Source organism: Momordica charantia, unplaced genomic scaffold (assembly GCF_013281855.1).
Source record: "Momordica charantia cultivar OHB3-1 unplaced genomic scaffold, Mcharantia_2.0 BLBB01000108.1, whole genome shotgun sequence".
Lineage (NCBI taxonomy): Eukaryota > Viridiplantae > Streptophyta > Magnoliopsida > Cucurbitales > Cucurbitaceae > Momordica > Momordica charantia.
This window is the reverse complement of record NW_028275264.1, coordinates 16591-39312: the sequence shown is the minus strand read 5'-3', so window position 1 is coordinate 39312 and position 22722 is coordinate 16591. Positions and strand designations below refer to the sequence as shown.

General features: G+C 38.7%; 2 protein-coding genes and 1 long non-coding RNA gene across 4 annotated transcripts; 1 reads left to right on the top strand and 2 right to left on the bottom strand.

Annotated features, from left to right (window-relative positions):
• The first annotated feature begins 750 nt into the window (after window positions 1-750).
• On the top strand, window positions 751-9607 carry LOC148207677 (uncharacterized). The gene is made up of 2 exons (XR_015787726.1): window positions 751-8734; window positions 9385-9607. It is a non-coding gene; the product is annotated as an uncharacterized LOC148207677 (long non-coding RNA).
• Window positions 9608-9842: 235 nt separating this feature from the next.
• LOC111025800 (proteinaceous RNase P 1, chloroplastic/mitochondrial) lies at window positions 9843-17048 on the bottom strand. 2 transcript variants are annotated; one of them, XR_015787723.1, is made up of 8 exons: window positions 15855-17048; window positions 14467-14556; window positions 14174-14355; window positions 12610-12730; window positions 11504-11575; window positions 11273-11397; window positions 10787-10894; window positions 9843-10111 (listed from the first exon to the last, which is right to left on the bottom strand). XR_015787723.1 is itself a non-coding variant. In XM_088118355.1 (7 exons), the coding sequence occupies exons 1-6, from the start codon at window positions 17046-17048 to the stop codon at window positions 11296-11298; spliced, it is 1761 nt and encodes a 586-aa protein (XP_087974481.1). In that variant the 3' UTR covers window positions 9843-10111; window positions 11273-11295. The 2 variants fall into 2 exon arrangements, 1 of the variants encoding a protein (XP_087974481.1); XM_088118355.1 differs by lacking the exon at window positions 10787-10894.
• Window positions 16969-20955, bottom strand: LOC148207676 (uncharacterized). The gene is made up of 2 exons (XM_088118356.1): window positions 20815-20955; window positions 16969-20727 (listed from the first exon to the last, which is right to left on the bottom strand). Exon 2 carries the CDS (start codon window positions 20616-20618, stop codon window positions 19065-19067), a length of 1554 nt encoding a protein of 517 aa, XP_087974482.1. The 5' UTR covers window positions 20619-20727; window positions 20815-20955; the 3' UTR covers window positions 16969-19064.
• Between the last annotated feature and the right edge of the window lie 1767 nt (window positions 20956-22722).

Below are 22722 nucleotides of genomic sequence, written 5' to 3'. Positions count from 1 at the left end.
AAAAATAAGAAAATAAGAATTCAAATAATTTTTCATATTTGGAAATTCGAACAGGTTAAATATGACAAGAAAATTTAGCTGCCCATTACAAAATCCCTTTGTTTTTTTATATTCTATTTTTAAAAAATTAAGCTAGTAAACACTACTTTCACCTATATATTTCTTTATTTTACCTCTACTTTTTAATAACATTTTCAAAATCTAAGCTAACTTCCAAACCAAAAAAAATAAATAAATAAATAAAGTTTTCTAAGTATTTTGATTTTTGAAATTTTGATAAGGGTTAAAATGTGTTTCTATTTAAACATACTAAAGAAATTGTGTGCAAATAAACATGATATTCACAAATAAATTTGTTATCAAATGGAGTCTTAGTAATGCATGCTTGAACGTTCAATTAAGTTTGATTAGCTTATTTATAGAGTGCTCAAACATTGAGTAAGGAACTAGTTCTCACTTTCAAAGCGAGCATAAATTGGTAATTGGCATATATCTCAAACCAAGAAATTATGAGTTCGATCCTCCACCCCACGTGTACTAAAAAAAAGATCTAGTTCTCACTTCATAATCATTTTTTATTTTTGTTTATAATTTGTTGGGTAAATTGCAAAAACTCCCTCTAGTATCGTAGTTGTTACAATTCAACCTTTTAACTTTCAATTGTGAAACTTTAACCTTCAAACTTCCGTAAATGAAAAAATTAAATCCTAAAATTAACTTTAATAAAAAATTAAAAAAAAATCTAAGTCATTATCTCTTCTTGGGTTTTTGGACTAAATAGGCATTTTAAAAATGCAATATTATTTTCTACTCACCTTTTTTAAAACATAAGTTTTCTAAGCGTTGGTATATGTCATTTTTGTGCGAGATTACACATTGACCCTTCTTACTTTTCTGTTGATGCAGATTTTGGGAACTCGGGTTGGGTCAAGCAAACCAATTAACCCGGGGAATCAACTGTCGAATTTTTGGATAAAGATTTGATTTGGAAACTTGGAGAAGCTTGGATCTGCAATAAGTAAGAAAATAAGAGAATAAACACCGATGTGGTGTCGGTCGACCACACTCCGATGCTTAAGCCAATTGATGAGTTTTATGCGGGGAAGAGAGGAAATGAGCAAATCTTGAGTGAATTGCTTGAGAGAGAATCACATACCTCCCATCTATTTATAGGTTTTGGTGACAGTGTGAACAAACGTTGGAAAAGTCAATTGTCGCTCTATAATGAGACCAATAGATGCACAAAAGCGTCGGTGGGTCCCTTGCATCCAATATCTGCACTATGGTGACAGTTTCATTGGCGGTGGTCAAAGAAAGTGGTTGAAAAGGGTGGTGCGACCCAATGGACCACACAACATCGGGGCCCACCACCATAAGGCGGCGGGCCCACCCAACTTCCCCCTCCCAACCTTTTATTGTGCGGCTGGGAGGGAGGTGCCGCTGCCAAGCATTGTGCAACCAGCGCATAAAGTGCGCTAGTTTCTTCTTCAATGAGTTGGGCCCTTTTGGGCCAAACTCCTTTACCAGTTCAGGGGCTGCCAAGTCCCGTTCTTTAATTCCTCCAACATTAAGCCCCCACATCAAAGTTAGGGTTTCCTAGCTTTGAAGTATGTTGTGTTCCCTCTCTTTTTCTCTTTGGTAGCCACCACCCACCTCCATCTCTTTGCATTTTTACTTTGACTTCCATTTGTCCACTTTACTTCCTTCATCTACCAAAATCGCCGCAATATTTGTTGTTGTATTCTTCTCTTATCTTCGATGAGTGATTTTTTTTTAGCCTTTTGTTTTCGTTAATGCATATACCTTTTTTTTGTTTGCAACAGAAAGCCACACAACAGGCCGCACAACAGACCGCCCAAAGGATTACCGAACTTGCTCTCTTCTTCGGTTGTTGCTCGTCGTCGAGGTACTTATACATTTCCAAGCTTGCCGTTTAATGTGTTGCCTATAGTGTCGCTGCAGCTCATAGTGTTTTTCATATCGCCGCCCGTCTTTTGTGAGCACTTGTTTCTGTTTTGCAAATATATAAAAAAAACAATATATATATATATATTTTTTTTGTGTTGGTAGCGTAATAAACTTCCCAATATAGTGGACATGTATTCTTTTGGGCATAGTCACCTTCAAATGTACTTATTGCTTAAAACATGACCCATTTTCACACTATTCTTCTTCTGGCCGCCGAATATTTTGCACAATATTGTTCCTTAGAGCTGCACCATGCTGCTCCCTTTTGGGTGCGTGGTCTTCACGTAGGTATATAGAAAGATATCACGTCATCCTTTTCGTACATATCTTGCTTGAAAACTTGTTTTTTTCCTCTCAACAACAGTGCGGTTTATTGAGCATCTTTGAGGCTTTAGGGAATTTATTGTGCGGTTTGTACGTTTTTTGAAGGATTTCTGAGCGGACTATTAGGCTATTTTTGAGCGGACTATTAGGATTGGCCGTAGTCAGGGCACCTGGTTGGGCGATTTTTTGGGCGGTTCTAGGAGCATAATGCAGTTTATTGGGCAACCAGAGACGTCGTTCACCTTTTACGCATCTAGTTAGACATCCTTTAAGTCACTTGGTTGGACATTCCTAAGGCTCTGTCTAGTCTCTTTTCCTTTGAGAAGCTCATTTGGAGGCAATTTTGGCAAGGTACTTTCAAGGTAACTCTTCGATCTTTTACTCTTTTTCTAATGCAATATGAATGATTTTGGGTTACGGAGTTCAGTAGCCCTTAGCCCCTTAGACCCTTATTACGAAGAATTTACATTTGACTCTTTAGAACTCTTTGACCCAGCTAGGCTTCCCTCTCTCATACCTTCCTTAGACGTAGGGACCTCGAGGGTTGGGGGAGATACCAAGGAATGTTCTTTTACTAAGGCGGCGGCTGAGAGAGCGACTATTGGGGTAGCGAGCAGTGAGTTTTCAGGTAGGACTTCGAACGAACCTGATAGTGTATATCTGAGTTGTGCTGGTATTACTGTTATATTAGAGCGAGTGAATACAGTTGAAGTGCGACCAGATGGGGTTGATGTACATTGTTCGAGCATAGACGCCATTACTGTAGCTCCTGAGGTATCACAACTGTCGATGTCATCTCTAGACCGATACTTATCTGTTGGGCTCACCAGCATTCGCTCCACTATTACTCAGAGTACTCTGGATTTATATCGTTTCACTTATGAAATTCCAGAGAACATCATTATGCGCGTGTCGAGTCCTGATGAGCGGATGTGTAGCCCACCTCCAAGTGAAACGACCTTATACACTATCACGTTTAGTCATGGCCTACGTCTTCCTCTTACCCATGTGTGCAACACTTTTTGAGTGACGTCTGCTTAACTCCCGCCCAGCTGGTCCCCAATGGGTGGGATCTATTGTTTACATGTTTTATAGCCTAGTAATATGGCGGTGGGGGAGGCTTGATCGTGGAGACTTTCAGAGCAAAGGTGTGAAGGTTGTTCCTATCTGCTATTCTTCACACTTTGCTCTGAAGGTTGTTCCTCCTCGGGAAAACCTGTACTTTTGTTTATCGATGAGAAAAGAGGATAAGCCCTTAGTGGTATCAGATCCGATAGGCCGTAATAACGCAAACTGCCCTCTGTAAGTTGTCCCGAGGAGGAACAACTTTCAGAGCAAAGGTGTGAATAATAGCATAAATTTCCACGATTAAGCCTCCCCCACCGTCGTATTGCCAGGCTATAAAACATGCAAACAATAGATCTCACCCATTGGGGACCAGCTGGGCGGGAGCTAAACAAATGTCACTCAAAAAGTGTTGCACACATGGGTGAAGAGGAAGTCGCAGGCCATGACTAAACATAGCAGCGTATAAGGCCATTGCACCTGGAGGTGGGCTACACATCCGCTCATCAGGACCCGACATGCGCATAATAATGTTCTCTGGAATTTCATAGACGACGAATGCAACATCCTAGCCCGAGGCATATGACGTCCCCCCAGCCAACTTTCCGGCATCCGGTTCAAGGTGCCAGGAAGGCACAATAAAACATCACGGTGACTACCCATTTCGTAGACGACACCGAAGTGCCTCGGCGACGTCAAAGTAAGTACACCCAAATTAACCGAGATGTGCAGGGACTGAAGGGAGATATGGGCCAAATTCTGGATCAATTAAAACAAAAAGGACACCCAGGAATTTGCGCTAGTTCCCCCACTCAGGGACCACCTGTTCGAGATCCAGTCAAAGGAAAGGCTCCTATAGAAGGAGAAGACGAGTCACGAACAAGCCCGCTTCTAAATCATCAGGAGAAACTGACCCTGGGAGGAAACAACCGACCCAAGAATCCCCCCAATAGTGTCAATTCCCCCAAGGCTCGCATTCTAAGCAAACGACGATATTACCAGACATGGTTATGAACAGACTTAGAGGGAATGGATATCGACCTGCAGGAATTCCTGGAAAACCGAAGAAAAGAACATGAAAGCCAAGGACAATCGGATTTGCGCGACCTCCTCAACCATCGCTGCCAAATCCCTACTGAGGAACGTCCAGACGCTACGTTAAGTAATCATAATGGTTACCCCGATAAGGTACCAAACGAAGAAACCACGCGATGGGTCGGGCACCCGTTCACAGACAATGTCATGGCAGTAGCAATACCGCCAAAGTTCAAATGGCCAACCATGAAGCGATATGATGGTACCAAAGATCCATTGGACCATATTGACATCTTTAGTGTACGGATGGATCTTTAGGGGGCTCGTGACGAGATAAAATGTAGGGCATTTACGTTAACTCCTACCGGTCCAACCAGTACTTGGTATCGACAACTTAAAAGGCAGTCGATAACTTCCTTTCAGGAGTTAACTCGTGCTTTTCTGATAGTTTGTAGGGGGGACGTGAGTAGAAGAGGCCAGCTACCTACTTACTGACGCTCCGAAAAAAAGCGAACGAAAGCCTACGCGAATATATCATCCGCTTTAATAACGAAGTCCTTAAAGTTGAAGGAGGCACTGACAGAACTGCATTGACTGCCATCATGGCTGGACAAGAGATGAGAAATTTCTTTGGTCCTTAGGTAAGAAAACTCCAACTACCTTCGATGATTTCATCGTTCGAGCTCAAAAACATATGCATGCTGGAGAATTATTCAATGCCCGAGAGAATCCGGGAAATGCTGCTCAAAGCCCCGAGACAAAAAATGAGAGGCAGACCTTTAGGCAAAATCCTAAAAAAAGGGCAAAAGCTTACTACCAGCCTAAAGACCGGCAATTCCAGAAAAACATTCGAAGATATACCACAACAACTGTACCAGTAGAGTATATCTGGATGGAAATCAAGGATAAGAATCTCCTCAGGTGGCCTGCTAAAAGACAACAGGAAAATTTTCCCCGAGATCAAAGCCGTTACTGTTTATTCCATAAAAAAGCTGGACACAACACTGCTGAATGTGTTCACTTGAAAGAAGAAATGGAGACCCTGATACAACAAGGGTATCTTCAAGAGTTCGTAGATATAAGAGGAAGAGGTAATCGCTCTTCTCCGCATAATGGACCGCTAGCATATCAGCAGCCCAATCCGCATGAGATCCGGACGATATTTGGCGGACCAGCTGAAGGAGAATCAAGTAGAAAGAGAAAAGCTCGGGCTAGACAAGCACGACATGAGCCTTATGACCACATTGTCTACACATCCGCTCACAAGGACCCGACACGCGCATAATAATGTTCTCTGGAATTTCATAAGTGAAACAATAAAAATCCCGAGTACTCTGACTAATAGTGGAGCGAATGCTGGCGGGCCCAGCAGCTAAGTATCGGTTTGGAGATGTCATCGACAATTGTGATACCTCATGAGCTACAGTAATGGTGTCTATGATCGAACAACTTATATCAACCCCATTTGGTCGTACTACAGCTGTATTCACTCGCTCTAATATAGCGGTAATACCAGCACAGTTCAGATATAAACTATCAGGTTCGTCTGAAGTCCTACCTGAAAACTCACCGCTCGCTACCCCAATAGTCGCTCTCTCAGCCACCGCCTCAGCAAAAGAACATTCTTCGGTATCTTCCCCAACCCTCGAGATCCCTACATCTAAGGAAGGTACGGGAGAGGGAAGCCTAGCTGGGTCAAAGAGTTCTAAAGAGTCAAATGTAAATTCTTCGTAATAAGGGTCTAAGGGGGTAACGGCTACCAAACTCCCTAACCCAAAATCCTTCATATTGCGTTAGAAAAAGAGTAAAAGATCGAAGAGTTACCTTGAAAATACCTTGCCAAAATTGCCTCCAAATGAGCTTCTCAAAGGAAAAGAGACTAGAAAGAACCTCAGGAATGCCTAACCAAGTGACTTCAAGGATGCCTAACTAGATGCGTAAAAGGTGGACGACGTCTCTGGTTGCCCAATAAACTACACTATGCTCCTAGAACCGTCCAATAAACCGCCCAACCAGGTGCCCTGACTACGGCCAATCCTAATAGTCCGCTAAAAAATCCTTCAAAAAACGTACAAATCGCGCGATAAATTCCCTAAAGCCTCAAAGATGCTCAATAAACCGCACTGTTGTTGAGAGGAAAAAAAACAAATTTTCAAACAAGATATGTACGAAAAGGATGACGTGATACCTTTTTGTGTACCTACGTGAAGACCACGTGCCCAAAAGAAAGCAGCAAGGTGCGGCTCTAAGGAACGATATTGCGAATAATATTCGACGGCCAAAAGGAGAATAGTGTGAAAATGGATCCTATTTTAAGCAACCAGGACATTTTAAAGTGCCCATGCCCACAAGAATAAAAGAGCACTTTATGTGCGCTGGTTGCACAATGCTTGGCATTATGCCACGCATTGTGCAACACCTCCCTCCCAGCCGCACAATAAAAGACTGGGTCGCACCCCCTTTTCAACCACTTTCTTTGACCACCGCCAATGAAGCCGTCACCATAGTGCATATATTGAACACAAGGAACCCATCGACGCTTTTGTGCATCTATTGGTTTCATTATAGAGCCAATTGTAGAGCGGTAATCAACTTTGACAAACTTCCTTGACTTTTCCAACGCCTGTTCACACTGCAACCAAAACCTATAAATGGAAGGAAGGTATGTCATTCTCTCTCAAGCAATTCACTCGAAATTTGCTCATTTCCTCTCTTCCCCGCTTAAAGCTCATCAACTAACTTAAGCATCGGAGTGTGGTCGGCCGACAGCACACCGGTGTTTATTATCTTCCCCGTTTAATCTTTATCCAACTGTTGATGCAATATTTGGGAACTCGGGTCGGGTCAAACGTCGGGTCGAGCGAACCAAGTAACCCAAGGAATCGACCGTCAAAATTTTGGATAAAGATTTGATTTGGAAATCTGGAAAAGCTTGGATCTGCAATAAAAAAGAAAATAAGAGAATAAACATCGGTGTGGTGTCGATTGACCACAATCTGATGCTTAAGTCAGTTGATAAGCTTTAAGTAGGGAAGAGAGGAAATGAGCAAATCTCGAGGGGGAAAGTTGGACGGCACGTTTTCTCTCTTTTCATTCTTCATCTTCTCCTCTTCTCTCTTTCTTCCTCCTGCCATTGTTGTTTCTTTTTTACCAGATCTCTTCTTATCTTTACCACTCCTTTTTCTTAATTTGGTAAGTTGAAATAAAAATGAAAAAAAAAACCTATAAACGAGATGAGAGTAAAAAGAATTTAAGGGTTTGGGAAATTATGGAAAGTTAAAAAAATTTTAAATCAATTTTATCCTCAAATCACGGCACAGACCAAATACCAAATTTTAAAAACCTCTCCTCCTCTCACCAAAGCATAAGTTAGGGTTTTCAGCTTAAAATTTCGATGATGAAGTAGCACGTAGAAGAAAACAAGATTCAAGTTTGATCTCTCTCGCTCTTGGTGGTCAGATCTCGCTCTCGCTCTCAATGTTCACATCTCGCTCTAGCTCTCAATGTCGGTTTTGGGCAAATTTAGAGTACGATTTTGGTGCAGGCGGTCTATTGCGCAGCGTGGGTTTCAGATTTGAATCAAAGTAGAAAAAAAGAAGGAAACTTAGGTGTAAAATCACACATTCTTCTCCTGTCTCACCGGATTTCTCATTGTTCAACCGACCCCACATTACCTCCGTCAAATCCCCTCCCTTCGACGGCTCCGATAATTTTACCCAGAAAAATAAAAGTAAATTCTCACGCTTATTGAGTATGAAAATCAAATATGAATATGAAAAAAAAAATGTCAAAAGAAAGTGAAGCCATGACCGCTAATATTGGGATTTTCTGATTTCTCGAGGATGAAGATGAAGGTAATTTTATAGGTGATGGTGCCATTTTGGTTCTTTAGATAACAAAAAAAACAAAAACAAAAAAAAATGGGAGAACGAGAGGAGAGATCTCTCTATTACCAAAAAGATAAAAATGAAAAGAAAAAAAATTTGTTGTTTGGTTTTAAGTTCTACCATTGTTGAATGAAAAAGAAAAAAGAATAATTACAAAAGAGAGGGAAGAACAGAGAATAAAGAATGGATGGAAAGAGAAATAATGGTAAGAAGAAGGGAGAGAGAACGTGAAAAAAGGTAAGAAGGGTGAACAAAATGACATAAGCCCAATCTCGCTCTCACTCTTTAAAATGTCTATTCAACCAAAAGCCCTTCTATTCTTCCCCGCATCTCCAACCTCCCGCGCCCTACCACCGCCACCGTCAAGCGCAGGAACTTCTTCCGCTTCTTCATCTCCCAATCCCCATGGTGGGACAAAACCTCATTCTCCTCTCTACCAGATTTATACCTTTTAAGTAAGTAGTATTTGAATGCTTTCAACTCAACTCCTCTGGGTACCATTTTTGGCAAATTCAATGTAAAAAATTTCGATCTTTTCCAATTTTTTTCAAATGGAGCCAGAGTTTTGCACTCATAATTCACTTTTTCGATAAGATTCAATATCTTTGGCACCTTCAAAATTCGTTTTTTTTTTCATCCTCTGTTTTGTCAATTGGTAACTATTTTTTTATCAGCATTTGAGTTTTCCCATTGATTTTGGATTCTGGCCTTTTTTAGGCCTTTCGAATTTTGGGTTCGCTGAAATTTTGTGGTTTGAATTAAATTTTATGATTTGGTTCGGGCTTCCTGGTTCCACACGAAGACCGTCGCCGGTGTCCGAAATTTAGAGATTTCTTTCTTATTTTTTTAATTTAGAGTTGTAATTTTATCAAAGGGTTTAATTTTTACGGTTGATAGGAGTTTAATTTTTACTATTGAAAGTTAAGGGGTCTCATTTTTTCATCTATGAAAGTTTGAGGGTTTAGTTTTTCCAATTGAAAGTTTAAGGGTTCAATTATAACCACCCTACCTTATGAGTGGTTTTTACAATTTGCCCTATTTTTTTTAGTTCAACTTCGTGTTCTTTGATCAACAAAGTAATCTATTGTCTAATCTTTTTTGACAGCAACAGGTTCTCCTGTAGTGGAAAAGAGTTTTTATGTGCAATGCCCTCGGGTTTCACATCTCTTCACAGGGAGGCCATTACACAATAGATAAAGTCAAATGTAAACTATTTAAACAATATCGCCTTCGAGCCAACCCTTTTTTTTTAACCTTACTTGAACAATATGGCATTATATCTCATAGTTCAAAGGGTCAAGTGGCCGTCTTTGGCGTAGACTACTCAATATTTACCTGTGAATTAAGAACTCCATACAAGTGACAAAATTTTGTTGGAATAAGCATAAGTATTACTACAGTAAAAAATTAAATTTATACTGGTGACACCTTTCTAACTCAAATGGTCAGAGTTTCAAATTGCAGTATAATTTTATGCTACCAAAGTTAGATGCACTAAAACTAGATGCAAGCGATACCCCATTACTATATATCTTATGCAAAGTTTCTTGTAGTGACACATCATTTATGATCTAAATAACTTTATTCAAATGATTATGCGATAAAATGAATAATATAACATTATCAACTCGAAAGAAATAAATATGCTTTGAAGAGATCATGTTAATCCCCGCAATAATATCTTCCTTCTACAACTAAAAATACTACATTTTCTAAAAGGTTACCTTCCATGAATCTCTCCAATCAAATTGATTTCAATTGGGTTCTAGATTGCCTAATTTCCTTGGCTTCATGAACAAGAGGACAGCCATGAATATAAGTTATAATTATGCCTGAAATGAATCAAAGTAAAATTTCAGTTTTCAAATGATTAAATAAATACTAATAAGATGAAGAATTAAAATGGTTCGATTGCAAGTTTGGTCCCAAAACTTTCAAGCATGTGTCAATTTAGTTCATATACTTGAATGTCCCTGACTTTTGAGCTTCTCTATCTAGTCTTCTTTAAGAAGTTTTTAATTCTCTATCTCATTGCATCCACGCTTGCAGGCCACCCATTTAAAAAGGAAAAAAAGCTTCTCTGGGTGAATTCCATTCGAGCTTTCTTTTGCTCCTTTGAAGAGAAAGAAATCAAAGAACTTTCAACGCCAAATTTCTCCCTTACGAGCGGTTTTTTGATGCTATAGTCTATCTAGTTATTACATGGTGTAAAGGCTCTCCTCTTTTCCATCACTGTAGTTACTCTTCCCTTATAGCCAAATGGGAGTGCTTCACGTAGTCCCTCTATGGAACTTTTGTAATTTCATACTGTCAATGAAATTGTTTCTTTCACAAAATTGGTCTATGAAGTTTTATATTTGTGTCTAAAGGTCTCTATCATCCTTTAGAAAAAAAAGTCTCTATCCTTTAACTCTATTAGTTTAAGAATTATGTAGCATGTTGGTAACGTAAGTGTAAACAAATAAAATTCGCAATAGGTACCCGGTTGACACAAAATTTAAATTTACCTTTTGTAGCATATATGGAAAGAGAGAATCGGCGAATTTTTGAAGATAGGATGTCAGATAGATTCTTTCTGGAGTAGTGCCCAACATACCCCTCTTGTGGTGCTCAAACTACAAGAACTTCTTTTATAATTATAGCATTCTCATCGCTATCAAAAATTGGAAAGCTTTGATTATGTAGTTTCCTTTTGGGCCAGGTTTCCTCTACCCAGCCCCTTTTTTGTTAATATATCTTCTTGTCTCTTAAAATATAAATAATTATTTAAAAAAACAAAAAAAGTAGGAACCTATTTGAATATTTTTTAAGAATAAAGACTAAATAGACACAATTCTGAAAAACCAGGGACCTATTAGAAACTTTTTGAAAACTTTTTGAGAACTTTTTGAAGTGCAGGAACTAAATGACACAACCTTGGACCTTCAAGGACCAAAATTATAATTTTAATCAATTAGAATACTCCATTTCCAGATGAGTGAATGGAGACTTACATTGATGATTATTCAAACCCATTTCAAGAAGTATCACCGGCTCTGGTGGCACACAACCATTGCTTTGGGGTCTCTAGATCATCACCTGTAGCTGTTGGAATGTGCCAGCTTCCGTCTTCAGACTCCTAGAATTAACTCAAAATTTATCAAAAGTCTAAAGATGATATCTCCTGTATATTGAATTTGTGCTTTTGCTCGATAATTAACGATTTGGCATGCTAATCATCTCACCTGAATGACAATTGAATAAGGAGGAGGCATATGGAGTTTCAGTCCATCTTCTGTCGATACCGATAATCGAACCTGCCAACATTGGATGGAGTGTTATAATGATGGTGCTTTGTTGTACTCGATGATGAAAATATCGATGTTGTTATCAATACCGATAACACAAATTTACAGATATATTGACATATCTTTGGATATCAACGAATATTTGGGAAAAAAATTACAGATATCACGGAAATTTTTATAGATTTCTTAATAAACTTTAGCAACAGATCGAAGGACATTTGGGGCTCCAGCATCTAAAATAGAGGTGGAGGAGCTGAATGATGCTGCGAAACAAACTTTCTAAGGCTATCTCCAAAGGGATGGGTCTAAAGAAAGTTAAAAATTTTCACTTGGGCTCTGTCATCAAGGACTAATATGGCTGATAAAATTCAAATGAAATGCCCAATCTTATTCTCAACTCAAACTGATGCATTTTACATGAAAAGGCAAAAGAAAATCGAGAAAAATTGTTTTCTCATTGCCCCTAATAAGGTCAAAAAAATGTTTTTGATGGAAAAACAAAGCTTTTGAGAAAAATGAAAAGGCCTACGAAATAAAATTTAACAGTTCAACGAGAAACAAATTTTCTGTTGACACATGAAAAGAAAGAAAAGTTCAAGGATATATACGCCTTAGGGAGTAAAGGAACAAGCAACCAAAACAATGAGTAGAATACCAAAAAAAATTACAAAAGTCAAACTTTGGAAGTTTAGGTGAACCTTTTCACTATATATTAATGAAAAGAAATCTCTTATTTCTGAAAAAGTTACATCTAGTGAGTGACTATAATGCTCAACAATTGCAAAGAAGCTGCCCAATTTAACAGTTGTCTATTTTCAGACAAAACATCATGAAACAAATGGATGTCCAAAAGTATTAGAACATTAACGATCCCAAGGGGAAATTCAAATTGAACCCAATTTGGAGTACATTTCCTCCATTCGTCCAAAGGTTATTTTTTGAAAAATAGATGATAGGATACTTTCTTGTATGCATGTGTGAGAGAGAGATACATGATAAGCCTGTGAAAATAGAGGGACAGAGAGAGAGAATGAATAAAACACCTGATGCTTTTCCTTCCACTGCGGGAAAAAGCTGTTCCCAAGCAATTGGAACAAGTGATCCCTCATTTCATCATTCGTCAATAGCAAACATTTAGAGTGCACAGCAGCATATAACCAGTACCTGTAGCAGACAAAAAGAATAGCCATGGGTCAACTTTACGCATCGAATTGAAGATGTCTATTGCACAAATCTTCAGAGATTACAAGGTTGGAGGAGGAATTTAGCTACTCCAACTATATCTTTTTTTGCACAAGAGCCACAAAAAACAGCCTAAGGGCAGGGGGAAGATGGCTCCCCCTCCCAAGAACTATTGAAGAAAGGCTCTCCAATTTTGCAAAATCGATGAGAGGTTGTAATTACAAAAGAATTTTTTATGCCTATAACACCACCAAGAAGTGCGTAACTGAACTGTATTACAAAAATTTTCAAAAAAAGAAGACTTATCCTCAAAAATTCTATTATTTCTTTCCATCCAAAGATTCCAAAAAATGGCTCTAGCGGCACAATTCCACAAAATTTTTGCTTTTCCTTTGAAATGCCAACCCTGCAAAGCTTCATTCATCCACCCTTCAACATTCTGAGGCATGCAACTGGAGTATCCAAAGATTTGAAGAAGAAAAGACCATCCTCGGAGAGCAAACTGACAGTGAAGGAAGGTGTGATCTATGATTTCCTCATTTTGTTTGCAAAGAACACAAACAGTAGGGAAAAGAGCCAAATTTGGACATCTTCTCTGGAGTCTGAACTATATCCTCCATAGCAAAGGCTAGTTTCTTGTCTCCAAACCCTCTAAACGACACCTTACTGTGATATAATAATAAATGTCGAACATGTAGGAGGGTTTACATGATAAATTTGAAACCATTGCTTTTCACTGGCCTAAACATTATGATGTTTCTATATTTAGTATATTTTTTGGATAAAGTTCAATTTGCACAAATTTATCTGTTAATATCTTGAGGAACAAAAACGAATGGAGATTGTAAACTCAAGGCCCTCAATGAAAACGTAAAATGTTACCTTTTGATACATAACATTTCATCTCGCTTAATGGCAACTCTGAGTTTGTCCTAATTATTACTGTAGAATTTATGTGCACATATTCTTTCTAATGGGATAGGATTTGTGGGAGGGGGGTGCGAGCTGCTAAAGACAGGTCAAAGTTTCATCACATTCTTTGCCACAAGATTAAGGAAAAACAGGAGCACCATGAGAATAGGTCGATGTTTCCTTCTCATTTCTTCTCAGGACACAACACACCATCCAAAAACCACTAACTGATTTGGATTTCTAGCTTGAACCTTATAATCAGTATTTAGTCCCAAGGAAAGGATTATTAAGTTCCCAATAATCCAAACAACTAAACCTCGTACAGTGAAAATAAAATTATGATCTGACTGTATACGGAGAAGAGAAATATAACCAACATAAAGAGTACTCAACTGATCTTTTCAATCTTATGGACAGAAACTAACACAGAACTTGAGCTCGTACTTTTAGTGAAACCCTGAAATTTTCAAACATTCAAGTAAATAACTAAATTATTGCAAGAAAGATGCATACCAGTCATCATTGGACCCAAGAGGGGTAGCATAGAGCGCACCACATTCTTTCCATGTCTCTATCAATTTCTTATTATTAGGATTTTGTGCAGGACCTCCAGTTACACGACTTCTATGCAAAATTATGAGTGGCATTCTTTTTGAAGGACTTATCTGACGCATTTGATATACAACTCTTTTGAGCTGCAATAAGAAAAGAGCAGTACTTACCCATCACAACAAACAGAGAAACAGTACTCTCTCTAAGGAACTCGTTCTGTATGAATTTATTGAATAAACTTCAGGATATATCACCTGGATAAAGCTGAACTGATGTTGATTACCAAGACCCACATTGGCACCATCAATAACAGCATCAAAAGGACCATGCTTTTCAAGCCACTCCTGAATTATTTCACCTTCAAAACCAGTCAGGATTTGGCCCAAAATAAATTAATATGTTACTTGCCTAAAGCAAAGATGTAATACTGATGATTGCCCAGATGTATAATGAATAAGTATGATGAAGAGAAGACATAGGAAGAACAAAAAGTAAACATTTATATTACACTCCTCACGGAATAGAAAGTTATTTTCATCTTAACCTCACCTGAATGTGACACAACCTATATTTCAATGAATTTGTACGGAGGAGTGACTCCCTCAAGAAGAATTTGTGGTAATGTGCAGGTTCTACCTTTTTTTTCTTGGTTAATTAGCCAATAACAGTGTCAAACATATTATGATTAAGAAGTTTGAAGAATCTCATAGAGTTAATGGGATAGAGCTAAAATATTGGCTTCTCCTAGGGGCTATTAATTAAAAGCAATTTTTTAGTGAATCATGAGGAACCAAGCTTTTGTTAGTATAAATAAAAGAACACAAGTGGGCAAGCAAGGGAAAAAAAGGGAGAGAAAGAGAGCGACCAACACAACAAGAGCACATACAAAGGAGACAAACAACATAAAAGCAGGATGTTACAGAAAAGGGCTCTAATTTTTTAGTGAGGCATTGGTAGAATCTTTTGTTCTTTATTAAGTGATGATCATCCCCAACCTGGTGGTCAAATAGAAGTGACAACAAGATGATAGAGAATTTAGTTTGATGCCTTAACGATGACAAGCCTAAGTAATGGGATAAGTCCCTCACAAGCAAAATCCGCATTCAATAATATGAAGAACAGATCTATAGACAAAACGTGTTGAGATAGTGTATACCAGATCTCCACATTTAACTGTTGATATGATGAATTTGCCTTGTTCTATAGATTTAAATGCTGAGGCTAAAACAATAGTAGATCATATCAAGAAAATACATGATGAAGTAGTTGTAATTTGGAAAAAGCTAAAGTAGACTATGCAGCCAAAAAAGGCTAAATCTCCCTTCTGGCCATTGAAAGCATTCCAATTGTTCTTAGGATTCGTTCAAAAGAGCATTTGTAAATACTTTTTAAAGAATGCCAGATTTAAAATTACTTCTTCAAAAACATTTACAAATATTTTAGGAAATCAAGCTACCCGCAAAATTTTTCAAATAAATACTTATTCGTGGTGGGCAAAAGTGCACAAACAAGTACCTACTCGACTAATTCTGCGTTTACATCTATCACAATTCACAATAGATAGATATTCTAAGCTATTCACTTTGTGAACAACTAAAATTTCAACCATAAAGTTTGGGGTTGAAAGAAGAAACTATCATACCTGGAACTGATTAAATCCAGCTTTAGCTTCTCTTTGGCAAGCCAACTTGGTTAATGAAGCAGCAAAACTTTCAGTTTCTTTTGGATCAATATCAATGCAAACAAGTTTTCGGGCACATGAATGACAAACGCCATTATCATCCATCTGAGTTCTCACCAACCTCCAATTACCACTACCCAGCCAACCTTGTCCATGCCACCCTCCACCTCGTCTAGTTATTGCTTCCCTAACCTTGCTCGCATCCCAACGTTTCTTCCCAACTTCTGCTGCACTTTCTGACTTAAACCAATCTTCAACAATTTTGACAGTAGGTTCCGAGACCTGCCTCACTGTTTTTCTCAAGCGATGCAGAAATTCATAGACCTTATCGGTCTTCTTCACATCAGAACTGAGTTTTAGAAGAGCAGAAAGCTCAGGTTCTTCAGCCTGCACCTGAGATGCAACCATGTGGGAATCAACTTCATAAGCTTCTTTTGACATTAGCTTCCTACAGAAGCCAAACAGTGCTGGTGCATATGACCTCAATCTTGGCGCAATACCATAATCCTTCATATGCTTCACCAAAGCAAAAGCCATTTCTGGATCATCCTTTGCAGCCGCAATTCTTGCAGCACTTGTAAATGTAGCCTCATTCGGAGATACTTTATCAATCATCATTTGCTGAAAAATCTCAAAACCCCTGGTGAGGCCCACACTTAATATGTCAATATCTCCACTTGTTTCAAGCGAACTAGAGGAAGAGCACAAATATAGCAATACATTATAGTGATGTTCATTAAGCTGGATGCCATTACTCCGTGCCTCGTCATAAAGCTTAAGTGCTTCAATAACATTTCCATTCCTCGAGCACATATCTAATTTATGTTTAAGCACTCTATCCGGCGATTCCCTGAGGGCTTTCTTCCTTAATCTGTTGGAGACTTTGTTGGTAGAAGACGCCGAGGATTCATGAACAGATGATGTAGCAGATAAAGCAACAGTACATAAATATCCAACTTTGTGGATAGATAAGTAACTGTTGCAACTATATTTCAGTATACTTTTAGAATATATAGTAGAATGACAGGTATAGACTTGGAGGCTAGCTCGAAGAGTATTCTGGCCGGAAAATATACATGGAATTTTAGTGAATAATGAGAAGAAGAGCGAAGTCTTGACAAGTGAAGGCATGAGTGAACTTCCACGGGTCAACATTCAAATACGGTAATCCAAAAGATTTTTATGGTACTTTCCGTCACAGTTGATAACTAAAATCAGCCAGAACAGATGAATAACCTCCCACGTTCATCTGCGAAACTAAAAAAATAAAAATATATGGGAACATACTCAGCCAACAACTAGCATAGAACATAACAAATGCAAAGGAATTCATGCGACTTTTCATTTTACTCATACAAACAATTGAAAATGTGATTTAGAATGTACGCTAGTAACTTGTAATGCAGACCAGATAGATAATAGAAAAAACATAAAACATATCCCCTGCAATGCTGGTGAAGCACAAAGTATAATTGCTCCTAACTCGTAAACAAATGAAAGAAGAAATGGGAAAATTGCGGTAGCAAACTGATGGACCTCCCATCACAAAGGTATATGTGAGGAAGAAGGGGAGGGTGAGAGAGTAAGTGGAAACCGTTCTCTCGTGGGCCAGGGAGGAAAATGTGATACGTGGCAGAGGGGTCCAAAGTTAGTTAGAGGAGGAAATTTCTAGATTATTCCTTGAGGTTAGTATATGTACTTTTCTGCTCCTGGAGGAGGTCATCTTTTTGCACCTGAGTCCATAGAAGGATAGGAAGGAGAGGTACGGGAGCTCTCTAAATCTCCCTTGAAATTGTAATATGTCCCTCATAAATAAATAACAGAAGCATAGTTCTATCATTTTGGTATCAGAGCAGTGATTGCTGGGCATGGTCGCTACGAGAATGGAGTCTCGAGTTGAAGCAGTGGAACAACAAATTTCTGGGGTGGTTTCGGCCATAGAAGATAGTAGGGAATCGTGGAAGAAGGAAATGGCATTGTTTAAGGATGAGATGCGTCTGTGGATGACAGCGCTATCACAGAGGATGGGAATGGAAGAGAAGACTAGGGACGACAAAGGGAAAGGGCTGGAGAAAATCGATGTGGGGGAGAAGACGCCTCAGAGTATTGCGACTTCAAGTGATGGGTCGAATCAACTCACGAACACGCTAGCCCCGGTATTCGATCTCCGTTTACGCAAGTTGGAGGTACCTATTTTTGAGGGGGAAAATCCCGATGCGTGGCTACACCGTGTGGCCCGATATTTTCGGATTAATCGATTGACGGATGACGAGAAATTAGAGGCGGCGGTGCTCTGTTTGGACGGTAAGGCTTTGGCTTGGCATCAGTGGGAGGAGAAGGAGAATCCGATACAGACTTGGGAGGAGTTCCGGCTATTGTTATTGCAGCGTTTCCGACCAACCTTGGAAGGGACTCTGTGCGACCGATTCATGGAAGTGAAGCAGGAGACGACGGTGAGGGATTACCGCCGGCGATTTGAGGAATCTGGCGGCCCTATCAACAGCATACCTGCGTTCGTCCTAGAAAGCTTGTTCATCAACGGCTTAAAGGAGGAGATACGGAGGGAGGTGAGGGTAATGAAGCCCAATGGGCTTAAAGAATTTATGATTATGGCCCAACTTATTGAGGGCAAAAATGGGGCACAGATTATAGAGGCCCACTCAAACCAAACAACTTCAGGAGGAAAAGGAGGCCCGGGCAGTGGAATAGGGGTGGGTAAAACAACTGGGTCATCTTTTGGATCGGCCCGAACTGTTTCTTTTAGTTCCAATCGCCCACAATCGACGCGTAACAACGAGTTGGCGAACAAAGGGGGGAACACGTCATCAGGGGTTGGGCAATTCCGCCGACTTTCGGATAAGAAACTCAAGGCACGACGAGAGAAAGGCCTTTGCTACCGCTGTGATGAGAAATTTGCACCGGGACACCGCTGCAAGAAAAAAGAATTGCAAATCCTCGTGGTTCAAGAAATCGAAACAGCCCTGGAAGATTTTCACGATGCAGTAGATTCCATCGGAGAAGAAATCGGTAAGGAAGAGGTGGAGTGTGCAATGTTATCACTAAATTCTCTGGTTGGTTTAACTTCACCAAGAACGAAAACCATCAAAATTCGGGGACGGGTAGCTGGATGGGAGGTGGTGGTTTTAATTGACAGTGGCGCCTCTCATCATTTTATTTCAGAAGCTGTGGTGCGGGAATGCCATCTGCCGGTAAGTGAAACCAAAGGCTATGGAATCGTGTTGTTATTGAGAAGTCCATCAGCTGAATGACTTCAAATGCAAACAGCCAACTAGGTAGGTTTCCAATGAATTTGTTGCGAGCGAGGGAGAGATATCTCAGGTTCGACCATTTCGTTACTGCATCGTTCAAATTTCCCGAGAGATTGTTGGAGCTTAAATCGACAATCTCCAATGATTTACATCCTGCCAGAGTCAATGGGACTTCACCAGAAATCATGTTGTTGCTGATGTCCAAGATCTTCAGACTATCCAATGCATCGAGCTCGGGTTGAATCTCTCCAGAAAGATTATTGTTGTTAAGTATCAAAGCAAGTAGTTGAAAGCATCCGACAATGTTCAACGGAATCGAGCCCGATAAGTAGTTATGTGAGAGATCAATGACTTGGAGATAAGTAAGATTCCCAATCCTTGCAGGAATTTCCCCCACAAGGACATTGTGTGACAGAAACAAAGCCTGCAAACTCCTCAGTTCTGTGATCTTTGATGGAATTCCACCTGAAAATCGATTGTGAGACAAGTCAAGAAGAACAAGCCCCGATTTCTCTATCGTCTCCACAATCTTGTTCGGTAGAGGGCCAGATAGATCATTGTTACTCAAGTCCAACACAAGTAGCTGCTCCGAAAACAGGAGTCGAGGCGACATCTTGTAAGTTAAATGATTGGACGATAGATTCAACTGAACCAAAGCACGAAGCGACGCGATGCACGTCGGTACTCCTCCAAAAATAGAATTGTTAGCCAGATTCAGAACAGTGAGAGACTGAGCAGAAGCTGAAAAACAAGGCAAAGTCCCAGAAAACCGATTCGACATGAGATTGAGCGAAACCAAAGGCTGATGGAAATCAAACACACTGCCCCTCAAGTAGTTGTTTCGAAGATCCAAAAACCTCAGCGATGTCGAGTTCAACAAACTCTCAGGCAGTTCACCACTAAACGAGTTGAAACCCAGATCAAGTTTCTGCAGCTTTGTTGAGAAGTTCCCAATCCAAGAAGGAACAGGACCCCCCAAGTCTAGGTTCCCAACCAAAACAAGCTCCTCCAAGATCTCAAGCTTCATCAATGTCTCAGGCACGGCGCCCTGGAACCGATTCCGACTCAAATCCACGGTCCGAAGGTGGATCAAACTGCCCAAACACAGCGGAATCGAGCAAGAAAAGTTATTCTGGGACAAAACCAGGTGCTCAAGAAATGAGAGGTTACAGAATCCAGGGCTAATTTGACCAGACAAGTTCATATCAACCAGTTGAATGGAAACCACTCTCCCAGTCTTGTTTTCACAAGAAATTCCAGCCCAATCTGAACAGTTAGAACCCACCCAGCTTGACAAATTCTGATTAGGGTCTTGGAGCCATGATTTAAACATCAAAAGAGAGGCTCTGTCTTCCGGGTGAAGCTCCACTGATTGGGAAGGGTTTAAGCAGAGAATCAACAAGAACAACACAAACAGAGCATGCCAATCGAAAACCCATTTCCATTTCTTGCCCATCACCGACAATCGAACCAATTTCCCAAAAACCCCAAATCAACAGCACGCGAATTCGATAACTACACAGATTGAAATCCAAAACCCATCTGCCTAAATGGGAGAGAAAGCTCTAAAAAGCAACCATCTACGAGATTATGCTTCCATATCACAGAACAGAAAATGAGAGAGAGAGAGAGAGAGAGAGAGAGAGACTTACGGGTATCAGTAGAAGTGGCAGGAAATGGGTTTTTGTTTGGAGGTGGTAGTCCAAGAGAAGAGAGATTCTCCCATTACATGTGTTCTTCGTCTTCTTTAGGAAGGGAAAAAGGCAGCCATTAAAGGGGAACTTTGATTACCAAATAGCGATGGTAGAGAATTAAAGTGAAAAAGTAAGTTGGCTTCTACTTCTTACTCTGTGACTGTCCACTCGGTCGCCCCAGCACACTCAAAACCCAAAATCAAAGTGAATCTTCCTTTGTTTCAACTTCTACACCAATTTTCAATTTTATATTTAATCTTTCAAAATTATCCATAACTAGATCCTTCACAAAAAAATTTTATTAAAATTTATTAACAAAAAAAAAACTCGACGGATAATTAAATTATTTTATTAATATATTGGAACACGTAGACCACTTTTTCAAATTATTTATTTATTTTCAATTCAATGAATCCACTATTGATGGTAGACATGTTTCTTAAAAAATTCAACCTATCCAACATCAACATTGATATTTTTAATATTTGGATATTTTTTACAAAAATAACTAATTTTGGTCCCTTAATTTTTAACATATTATTTTATTTATATACATACATATAAAAATATATATAGTTTAGTTAAGTTGTTATTTTTCAATTAATAGATTGAGGTGTTTGTTAAATGTTGTGCAAAGATTGAAAATCTAATAAGTTATTGGTAGGACTTTATAAATTCTAAATTGTGTGGTTCAAGTCCCTTGACTAATTAGTTAGCTAAGAATTATTTTACCGAATTCTAAATTGTCTTGTTTAATTGTAAATTTATGAAGGACCAATAATTAATTAATAATAAACTGCTTTTCAATTTTTGCACAATATTTTAACCAACATCTCAATCTCTAACCGATAAAATAACAACTCAACTAAACTATAAATCAAAAACAGAAAGAGAAGTCAAAGAAATTCAACAAAAGAAAAAAAAATTAATTCATCAAAAGAAAAAAAAATATCAATTAGATGTTCTCCAAACCAGGTGGCTCATCCATTGGTCTAAAGGAACTAGGGTTAATTAAGAGAATGAATTCAAATCCATGATAGTCATCTACTTTAGGAATTAGTAATTTTCATATGATTCATAATCCCAAGTCCCAACGCTAGGTATTGTTTCTCTAGTTAGTCGCGAGTCGAACTCGCTCTCTTGCCATGCTTCATTCGTTTTTCACTCACTTGTCGCCCAGACAGTGGTGGAAAACACAATTTTCTTCCTCATCCATATAAACTCATAGGTATTTTCTCGTCTTTTTTGAATTGAGCGAGTCTATGTATACATGTCTCATTGTTATTCACATTTTCTATGAGATATCTTCCTTCATCATATTTTGTATGAATAATTTTTGTTGTCCATTATCAATTGAAACATCTATTTTTAGATATCTTTCTTCATCTTCCAGCAAGAATAATATACTTTTAGCTATAACAAAAACAAACAACAAATTGAATTCAATATTACATGATCCAGCGCAATAAAAAAGAGCGCGAATATTTGAAAATCCAGCTATTATTTTCGTTTAAAAATAATAATAACTTTAAGATATGGTAATAGGTGCATCCATACATAAATTTATATCATAAACTACAAAAATTTCATGGTTTTTTGATGTTTTTTCTTTTTTAAAACAAAAAGTATTTTCTCCCTAATTAACTTGTTAAAAGTGGGTTATTTTATTTGCTCCCCTTGATAAAGGTTAAACAAGAATCTTGATATGATCTTTTGATCCCCTTACCTAGTCAATAAGAGACTTTTATTACATTTTCAACAAAAACCTATTTGGAACTTTTTAAAAGTATAGCGGACTAAATAGATACGCAAACACACAATTTTTTTAATTTATATTTTTTAAGTGAATACATTAAGACTAAAATA

Coding starts and splice junctions, on each gene's coding strand:
- LOC111025800 (XM_088118355.1), bottom strand. CDS start 17,048: ATGTTGACCCGTGGAAGTTCACTCATGCCTTCACTTGTCAAGACTTCG. Junction 14,356..14,466: donor ATCAGTTCAGCTTTATCCAG/GTGATATATCCT, acceptor TTCTTATTGCAG/CTCAAAAGAGTTGTATATCA. Junction 12,731..14,173: donor CTTGGGTCCAATGATGACTG/GTATGCATCTTT, acceptor TGTCTGCTACAG/GTACTGGTTATATGCTGCTG.
- LOC148207676 (XM_088118356.1), bottom strand. CDS start 20,618: ATGGGCAAGAAATGGAAATGGGTTTTCGATTGGCATGCTCTGTTTGTG.